Here is a 10,458-nt window from a genome sequence, read left to right as displayed (position 1 = left end):
ATGCTTGGCCTCTCATACACACTTCACAAACTGAAGTAATTTTACAAACTAGAAGTAATTTTACATCTATACTTATAATTATAACTAGTACAAGGGGACGAAAGTGTTCGGCCTTTGCATACTATATATTTTGTATAATAATAATATACAATGAAGCCATTTAGAATGGATTAAACCTAGATTATTAAAGGAGGAATTGATTAGTAAATAGAGGCTAAGAATGCAGATATAATATTTTTTCAGAACGAAAAAGCTTCAATGTATCATATTGAGATAATATAAAGGACCAAATAGTACATAAGACAACAGTCAAGAGCTGGAGATCTCGATCTTTTACTCAAGACTAAATAACAAAACTGAGAAAAAGACGATTCCCCCACGAGAGAAGGAAAACGTCAGGGCAGAAACAAAAATCATCGGACATATACAAAAATCGTTGATAATCACATACCATAAACCATATCCTATATGAGAAACGTTGACATATGCCTCACGGACAAAACCATTTCATATATGAGTCCTTTATCACAGGGATTTCTGAAAAGCCATACCTCGGCCTGTCCAAAAAAATAACAGCAAAAAGATGATAAAGGAAAAACCTGGGAATACACCATAGGGGAGTTATGATCCGGGGATTGAGAAGTCCTGGATAAAGCAGGAATTCTCACCATCTGATATCTTCAAAGACCATGAACCTGCAGCAAGAAGCAGACCCTCCTTTGACAGGCTGTCCGCTTGCTGATTTTGAGCACGACAGATGTGTTGAATGGATTTGTCTTTCAGGAGGCCCCAATAAAACATGATCCGGTCCAGCCAGCCTGCTAGATGAGGGCTTTTGATATGGCTCGTCCCCAGGACATGATCAATCACAGATTTGGAGTCACCATAAATAGAGATAGCCTGAATATCAAAAAAGATACAAAAAGCGAGAAGGCCTGCAAGAGCCCTCGCCTCAGCTAAACTATTTGTGCCCTTTCCTCCATTCCATGAAATAAAGTATTGGAGATCCTTATCCATTATGATGTGAACCCCGCATCCACAAATGGATTGTTGTTCAGCTCCATCAAAAAACGCACATGGGGATCCAGTGCAGATGCTCGCCTGCGCCTTACTGTTGTCTATTTTCATCTTGGGACGCTTCATTGGTATGGCATCAAAGGATGCTATGATCTGTTGCACGATAGACATTAGGGAGATCCTTGATTCTTTGAAAATTTTGTTGTTTCTCCATTTCCAAGCATACCAGGAAAAAATAATAATCATGGGCCTCCAAGAATCTCTTTGCCCGCTCCACCAGACGTAAGCTTCCTGAATTGAGACAAAATCAATGAGAGGGAAACCATATAGGTTTGCCAGAGCCTGCCAGACTTGCAATGAAGATTGACATTTGAAAAACATGTGAAGATTAGATTCTTCACTAGACTCGCACATAGCACATCTGCTCGGACCGTGCCATCTCCTTTTCCTCAAATTTTCCCATGTCAAATTTCTGTTATGGAACATCAACCATGAGAACAAAATGAACTTTGGAGGGCACCCAGACTTCCATAAGATCGGAGGAAAAGGCGAGCTAGCGAGAGGAGTCTTCAATCCAATCAGATCCTTGTAGATATCTTTTACTTGGGCTGTCAGACAGGCTTTAGGAACTGCCCAGGTCAGAAAGTCAGTTGTGAATGAACGATGAAAGCCGCAACTAGTCAATGATTCCTTTACAGTATTCCACAGTTCAGCCAGCGACGCTGGCATGCCAAAATCAGAGGACTCCTTCCAGAGGGGGATTGGACCATTCCACGCAGCTATGAGTTTATCCCAAGTAAAAAAACCATATCTGTGGAAAAAAATAAGAAGCTTCCCTGGAAAGGATATGTTTTCCCGACCCCCCATGATGGGATCTATGCCAATAAGAATTCTGCTGCCCATTTGTAAACTCCACTTCAAATTGTTTAAAAAATATTTCTCAATCTTGCGGAAACTGAGCCAAATAGCAGAGCCATATTTGGCTCCAATCCTACCTTTCCTGAACCAGTATTCTATGCCTCTTCCTTTCATATATTTTTTTTTGATGGTGGAGCTCCACGGACCATCCCCGAAGACTCCTCTCCACAGAGATTTGCAAAGGAGAGCTTTGCCAAAAGTCCTTAAATCCAGTAAGCCCCAGCCTCCCAAATTCTTGGGCAAAGAGACCTTTTCCAACTTAGTAAGGTGATATTTTTGCTGGTCTGATTTGCCCCCCAAATAAAATTTGCAGAAATCTTATTCATTTTGTGGATGATACATGCGGGGAGGAAAAAAATATGAGCCCAGTAAACAGCCATTTGCATTAATACAACTTGAACTAATACCACCCGACTAGCCAAGGATAAAAACTTGTATTCCCATGCCGAGATCTTTTTATAGTATCTATCCAGCAACCACTGCCAGTCTGCTATAGAATAATTGTTTGCTTTTAACTGAAAGCCCAGGTACTTTAAGCCATCTTTAATCGATCTCGACTCGATTCCAAACAGTTCTGAGATCCATTTCACCATTTCCAAGTTGCTGTCGTTGTGGAAGAGAATAGATTTAGCCTTGTTTATATATAATCCAGTAGCTTTTTGGAATCTATTAAGGATGTCATTGAGGCAGATCCACGATACCCTGCATAACATTGCAAAAATAAGAACATCATCAACAAAAAGATTGTGCGAGATGAAGTTATTCCTGCATATCTTTACTGGCTTGCATCTATCTTCTGAGACCGCCTTGTTTATGTGAAGACTTAGGGAGTTCATTGCCAGGATGAACAGAAGCGGGGCGAGGGGGCATCCCTGGCGGAGGCCTCTTTCAGCTGGAAAAAAAGGAGAAGGCATACCATTAATAATGACAACATAGTTCACATTTTCCACGCATGCCATGATCCAGCTGATAGAGTTTGAACTTAGGCCGATCTTCACAAGTAAGCATCTTATGAAACCCCAGTCTAAGCAGTCATAAGCTTTTTGTAGATCAATTTTAAGAATGGCAACGTCTGACTTCTTAGAGAGCATAGAAAACAGACATTCCTGAGTATTAGCGACGACATCCAGGATATTTCTTCCCTTCAAAAAAGCATGTTGATCCTTTGTAAGGAAAGTGGCCAGAGTCGCTTTAATCCTTTCCGCTATGATTTTTGTGATGATCTTGAAGGTTATGTTGCATAAGGAAATCGGTCTGAAGTCTTGAAAGGAGACCACCTCCACTTTTTTTGGGATGAGAGCTATTTGAGTTGATGATGTGAGCTGATGAATGCTCCCTGAGATTCTGGATGCCTCAACCATCCTCAGCAAGTCTTGTTTGATGATATCAAAGAAGTGAATAAAAAACTCTATTGTCCAGCCGTCCGGGCCAGGACATTTGTCCTTTTTAAAGGCCTTCATGACATCCAGGAGCTCATTTTCTGTTATAGGCTGAAAAAGGCTTGCATTCTTTTCATCGTCAAACATTTGAGGGACCAGGTCAATACCCCAACGAATGTCCTGGAAGCCGCATCCTTCTCTTCTGCTATATTGGTTTTTAAAATGTCTTACGACTTCATTAGATATATCTTGCTGTGAGGTAAAAAAGCCCCCCTGGCCATCGCTTATTTTCCATATTGTATTTTTCTCGCGCCTAGAATTAGCGAATTTATGAAAAAACTTAGTATTCCTGTCCCCTTCCTGTAGCCAAGTTACCCTGCTTTTTAGCCTCCAGAATGCTTCCTCCTGCTTCAGAAAGTTCTGTTTTTTCCTTTCCAATTCTTTGATGCGGCATCTCAGACTAAAAGAAAAAGAGCTAGCATCCAAATCCTTTAAAATACTGTCCAGCTCCTTCAGCGTTTCTTGAAGACTGGCCCTGTCCCTCTGTCTTTTTTTAAATTGCCAATCTTTGACCACTTTCCTCATGGCTGATAACTTATCCCTGAAATTCATGAAAGGGGGGGCGTGTATCGCATGCAGACAGATCCTTCCAGGATTTGGCAATGACCTCGTTGAACTCCGGGTCTTCCAACCATGCCCTATTAAATTTAAAGGAGTACCCTTTTCTGAAACCACATTCCTTCCAGCTGAGATAAATTGGTCTATGGTCGGATATGAATGCCTGCCCAATAGCAGACTGTGGCATACCCAATTTATCAATAATGCTACCACGAACAATGAAACAATCAATCCTTTTAGCAATGTACGCCTCCTCTGATCTTCCATTGTCCCAGGTCGGCATCATTTTAGATGGAGCTATATCTACGAGATTTCTGTGCAGAAGTTCATACTTCAAGTGGTCAGCAAGCGGATCACTACGCCTGCAGTTTCCCCATCGTTCTTCTGGGCTTAATGTTACATTCAGGTCACCTGCAATTATCAATGATTCAATATCAAGAATTTCTGAATCAAATTTTTTTTCCCAAAAAGGGATCCTGTTCTTGTAAGGAGCATAGGTGTTCAGAATATTAATTGGGCATTCTTTCCCTCTGATAGAAGCCGAAATGAGAATACCAGCAAAACATTTGTATGCCTTTGCCCTGATCCAATCAGGGTCCCACAACACCGCCAGCCCTCCCGAAAGACCCTTAGCCTCTGAAGCTACCAGGAACCATGAGGGAAACATTTTCCTGAAATAAGCTATGGACACATGGTTACTATGCATGGTTTCTTGTATCAAAATGATTTTTGGCTTAGCTGAGTAGAAAAGATCCTTCAACGCCAAAAATTTAAGGTCTGCTCCCAGACCTCTGATGTTCATGGAGATCATAAAGGTCATTTGGAAGATTCTCCAGCCGTACTTGCTCTAAGAGGCTGAGATTCTGGAATTTCATAGATGGGAACATCGGTCAGGGATAGGTTCCTTATCCCGCTGTCATCAACAGTTGTCCTTCCTCTAAAATGTCTGCTTCCTCCATTATGCTTCTTTCTTACTGTTATGTTCCTTGCTGAGTTCGGGCTTATAAATGGCAGGGTCAGATTTGAAGGTTTATGAATGGTCAGCGGTTCAAGCTCCAGGGATCTTCTACTTAGGAGAAAGTCTAAATCACTGTCATATGGATTTGCAGGGGAAGAGGCCGGGGAATTTAGCGGGGTAAGAGTCGACATCGGCTCCTTGCCTTTAGAGGATGGAGGCGTGTTCTTTCTGGGCGTCGGCGATGATGAGGATATAAGAATGGGATGGGATCCCACTATAAAGTCTTTAAACTGGATGGGAGGAGGAGACGGAACAGTTCTGTCATCGGTCGGTTCAGGAATGGGCGAACACTGCAGAAGAGGAGACATGGTTTTCTCCGAGCGTACAAGCTTGCCCGAGCTTTCAGGTTTTGACTCCTGGTCGCAGGAAAAGTCCTGAGGTAAAAACTGCGGGGATAGGATGACATTGTTATTCTGCCCGTCCACTATAACCGTCGGGGATAGTCTAGCTGAAGGAGATGGGACCTCCCTTTCAGCGCGCGTGGGCGAGCTTGTCCGGATCTTTCGATGCGCTAGTCTACCTTTCGGTTTCGGCATCCGATGGCAATTCTTTATCAAATGACCTGTTCTGTGGCAAGCAGAGCATCTGAAAGGGATGCCCCAAAAATCCAGCCTTTGCTTTATTTTCAAGTCTCTCCAGGCAATCTCAATATGGTCTGGGAACCCCCCCCATAGGCCTTTTCAATGAGGATCCACGCTATTCTCTTGTCCTTCGCACCAAGGCACCAAGGATCAACATAAACAAACCGACCGATGGAATTGCCTATCTCAGCTAGAGTCTCCTTGGACCACATCTCCAGGGGGAGGTTTGGGAGCTTCACCCAAATTAAGTTATTCGAAGGAGTATTTTTTAGAGGGTCATATCCAATGTACCATCTATAGAGAGCGAGAAAACTTCTTTTAAAAACCCAGGGGCGATTCAGAATGGATTCAACATCACAGGCCTTTAGAAAATGAAAGCAGTACCATTCTTTCATGAGATTGGAAATGATGGGGGTATATCCAATCACCGGTTTCCATTGTATCTCAATCCACTTTCTCATCTCACTATCATCCATTTCTGGAAAGTGCCACTTACCCACCAAGGCGAGATCCTATAGGCTATCTATTCTTTCAGTTAGATGAGAGCTGTCCAGCTTTATTGCAGCTGGCGGAGGAGAGGTCTTAACGGGGTTCTGGGCCTTATTATAACTGTTAGCATGTTCACGCAACAACTCTTCCTTCTGTTGAATACCGCCTTTTCTATTCTCCTCTCGGGAAGACTGTTCTCTTTGGGTTCTTATCCCCTCCCTATCAGCTTCATAACACGTCGGCTTCACCACCACGTCATCACGGGTCGGTTGCCTTTCACCCGGCAACGTGGCATTCTTCCATGCTTTTTCGACCTGGATTGCGGCCCTGACCATGGCCTCCGTGGCCGACGCATCCGATCCACCATCCATGCGCCACCAACTCCTTTGCCTCAGTAATTACCTCAGTAATTATCGGGATTTATCTATGTCCTAAATAGATTTTCAGATCAGACTTGGTACCAGCAATTAATCAAGTCTTGACCATACTCTGGATATAAAGCCTGGAGAATATTAATGCCAGATGAGGGGAATTTAAAACAGATCTGACACTGAGACTGAAACCCAGAACACTCGAGAAGTATGATTCCAGGGATCGAGGCATGCATGGGATTAGAAAAACAATTTATGGTCAAAGATAATAACTGATGGGAGCCGTCACTGCTGAAGGAAATTAACTAAGAAAGGATGATCCTATATTGAATGTACTCTCAAGTACAAAAACACGTCACCCAAAGGACACTCTTCAAATCCCAATGAGATTTGAAATTCCTTTCCTGATTTAGCTGAAAAAATCCGGTCCCGTGGGAAATTTTCCGGTCCTGAGGAAGGAAAAACTCCGGCAGGCGGGGAACAAGGCTTTCAGGGTTCAATTCCTGGAGGTCACAGGTTTTATAGGGGATGAATCATTCAACAACTGGATGAGGCTCATGAGAAATGCTATCTTCCTGTGGATTGTTAGCTGGTAGAGGAGTCATTACAAACCAAGCAGCAACAATATATTTCCATGATGCACCACCACCCCCCTATCTTAAGACGAATGTCTGAGCAAGGTTTATGAATAACTATGAATCTCTTCAAATTGTGGATGATTTCCCAAACCATTGTAAAAAACCAAAACAATGCTCATAGACTTAAAATAAACACTCTGGTAAACACACAAACAAGATTTATCCATATATTCCTTCCATCTATAGTGCTTAAAACAGCGACGTGGTATTTCGAATTAGAAAAACAGCACTCATGCCCATAATATTATACCACCTCTGTAACTTAGAGTTTAAAAAACTACTTCCATAAAGAAATGAGATACAGATACAAAGATAAACCAGAGACTATAAGGGGTGATATACTGACCTCTTTCCAGGCGCATGTCAAGGGGAGAGCACCAGTTGACCTCCAGCAAAAACCGCAAAACAGAAAATTGAACACTAAGACCTCTGATAAAGAGATAGAGAAATGCTCAGGGGGAGAGGCTCCGCTGAGACTAGGGGTCGAAAGGATCAGGGAGAAGCCAAAAAACTAGCACTCTTTGCATAAGCCTGTTACATAGGGCATAATGGTGATAGAGGAATGCATGTCTGCCAGATGGATAGGGAGGATGGCTAAAAAAACACTCGGAGTTGTCATGACGAGAAATAGGCATGCATGGAATCAGAGGATATGGAAAAAACTAGTGCAGTGCGTGCCTTGGATGTTCAAGATACCTGTGAATTGGTATGGCCATAGCTGACTGAGTTGAGCTGAGGCGACCAGGATGGTTGCTGTTCGGTCTGCATCTCCTCACGACACGCGCCCAAAGCCCTTTCACTCATTGGGAGAGTCGTATGACTTCTTCACATTCCTATAATAACTTCAAGTAATAGGGTAGGCAATGACAATTAATTGATCTGCACATATAACATTACCGTAGTTTTATATCAACCCATAATGTGGCAATGGAGCGGAAAGGAAATGTAGGTAGATTCCTTGTTTAGAGCTTACCTTATCCATTTTGGCCAAATTTTGTGTTGAATATATGATGATATTGACCTCCACGAATAAAGTTTGGACGGTGAGTATTAAACAATCACAAAGTCTGAGATTATATTCTTATGTGTTGTCATATTTCTTACATATAAATGAAGTATTGCCATTAATTAGTTATGAGTCGTTCGTGAGATCTAGATTTAATAGTTTTTAATTACATATGTTATAGATTGATATTATGAGATGAATACATATGTTCAGAATGTTTTTAAATTGTTTTTGCCAGTTTTTGTGTTGTGTCTTGTTTGTTCTATTTTTTTATCATGGCATCAAAGCTTTTATAGTCTTAAGGACATAATATCATTATGATAGTTTTGCATGGAAAACGAGCTGTTGTGCCTCCAAGTTTTTACTTTGTCTATTCTATTTTTTTTAAATCATATCGAATCGGTAACTCGCTGGAGTAATCTGGGCGAGGCCCAAGATCAAATCTAACAACTCCCACTATAATACGAAGAGTATATCCAACAACTTGTAAGCCATATGTACTAGGAATTTATGACTTAGCAATAGCCAAGACTCCACAAGGGTGGGGGAGCCTACTCCTTATGCATTATCAACACGAGCCAAAGATATGCCTGTGTGGGATTTGAAACTTGTTGGAGGGGATAAGATTTATTAACAATAGATTACTACCATAGGAATAAGCATAAGTCCAAACAACAATGTTGGCTGTATATCCGCATTCAAGTTCTAGGTTATATGATTCAGTTTGATCTTTACAATGATACAATTCTCATGTAATGAGCAAAGGAAGGTTGAAATCAACCAAATAAATTTGAGCTTCCAAGCAATCAAAGCTATTGGTGTGTAAGTTTCCCATAAGCATCCATGTAGATATGTTAAGGCATATGTAATACTTCACCATCCAAACACCACCAACAACTAGGGAGAGGTCTCTTGAGTTTCTAAATATGCTCCTCTAAGGAGAAGGCCCATTGAGTGTGCAATATTCTTGATGGTTGAATATCACCATAATCATAAATATCACTACCATATCCATCCCTAAAGCTTTGGTGCACATTCAATGGGCCTATTAGTAGCATGTGTATGTGCCAATGTGTGTGTATGGTCTTTTGTTGCTAATCTACTTGGTATGTGTATGTTCATGAATGCATGTGTAGATTGGAAGGTTGGGGGTGCCAAGGGGGAGCATTGTTACCAATATATAGGTGTGAGACTTTAGCAAGAGGCTTTATCTTCATTGTATTTGGGTGAGAAGAATGACATGGACTTGCTTAGCCAAAAGAGGTACAATTTCTATTTGAAGAATATGTGGATAAGGAAGTTGAGTGTTTTTGCAAAACCAATCTAAGAGTATAAGTGAATTGGCTTATTCAATATGAGTGCTTCCATTATGGGAAGTGACATGCCTCACAACGTGATTGGAAATACTTAGTAAATTTCCTAACTCTCAAGTCTCCTTATAGGATGACCAAGTGGTCGACACAATAAGATGTTATCCCCTCCGCTCGGCTTGAAATCCCATAGAGGGACACCTTTGGCCCATTGTGATAAGGCTCAAGGAGTAGGCTCTCCTATCCTTATGGAGTCTCGACTCTTGCTAAGTCATAAATTCTTGGTATATCTAGCTTACGAGTTCGAAATACTCTTGGTGTTATAGTCGTAGGTGTTAGGTTTGATCTTAGGCCTCACCTAGGTTTGATCTTGGGTAATGATCTTGGGCCTCACCTAGGTTTGATCTTGGGTAACTTAAAATATTAATACTTTAATAAAATGAAGAATTATATATTTTGTGAAAATATATAATAGAGAATATTTAAAGTGATCTGTAAGGGAGGTGATCAACCTCTTAACTAGTACAAACACATTAAAAATATTAGTGTGGTTGATATATACGAAGGCTTCATAAATATAACAAAAAAAAACTATTGCAACATGAAGAATGCCTTACTAATGCACACATTTACCTGATTAACCATGTATAAAAAGGTTATGGGTCAACTTTAACTTAAGAAATAAAAGGAATTATAAATGAATGCTATAAATAATAATGAGGAACTTATCATGGAGGAACTTATTAGAATTGGAATAATCTCAAATCCCTAAGAAATTGGTGGGCAGGGAGCCATGTGGCACGAATCTAATTTTTTAAATTTATTCAAAGTAATGGACCATGTTGCTAAATAAAACTTTCTTGTATATAAATGAATGCTATAAATAATAATGAGGAACTTATCATGGAGGAACTTATTATAATTGGAATAATCTCAAATCCATAGGAAATTGGTGTGCGGGAGCCAAGTGGCACAAATATAATTTTTTAAATTTATTAAAAGTCAATGCAACCTAACAAACTTTTTAATACACTACAACAACCTAACAAACTCTTTAATACACTACAATGTTGATAAGAATTAAGACCAAACATATGTTGACCATATTCCCTT

General features: G+C 40.7%; 1 protein-coding gene across 1 annotated transcript; it reads right to left on the bottom strand.

Annotated features, from left to right (window-relative positions):
- Positions 1 to 621: 621 nt before the first annotated feature.
- LOC149206625 (uncharacterized) lies at positions 622 to 3,899 on the bottom strand. Its single transcript, XM_089397756.1, has 2 exons — positions 2,351 to 3,899; positions 622 to 2,219 (listed from the first exon to the last, which is right to left on the bottom strand). The coding sequence occupies exons 1-2, from the start codon at positions 3,897 to 3,899 to the stop codon at positions 622 to 624; spliced, it is 3,147 nt and encodes a 1,048-aa protein (XP_089253882.1).
- Between the last annotated feature and the right edge of the window lie 6,559 nt (positions 3,900 to 10,458).

Source organism: Pinus tabuliformis, chromosome 1_2 (genome assembly GCF_031772625.1).
Source record: "Pinus tabuliformis cultivar Carrire ecotype Pingquan chromosome 1_2, CPIR1, whole genome shotgun sequence".
NCBI lineage: Eukaryota > Viridiplantae > Streptophyta > Pinopsida > Pinales > Pinaceae > Pinus > Pinus tabuliformis.
The sequence above is the reverse complement of the archived record's forward strand: the minus strand, read 5'-3'. Positions and strand labels throughout refer to the sequence as shown.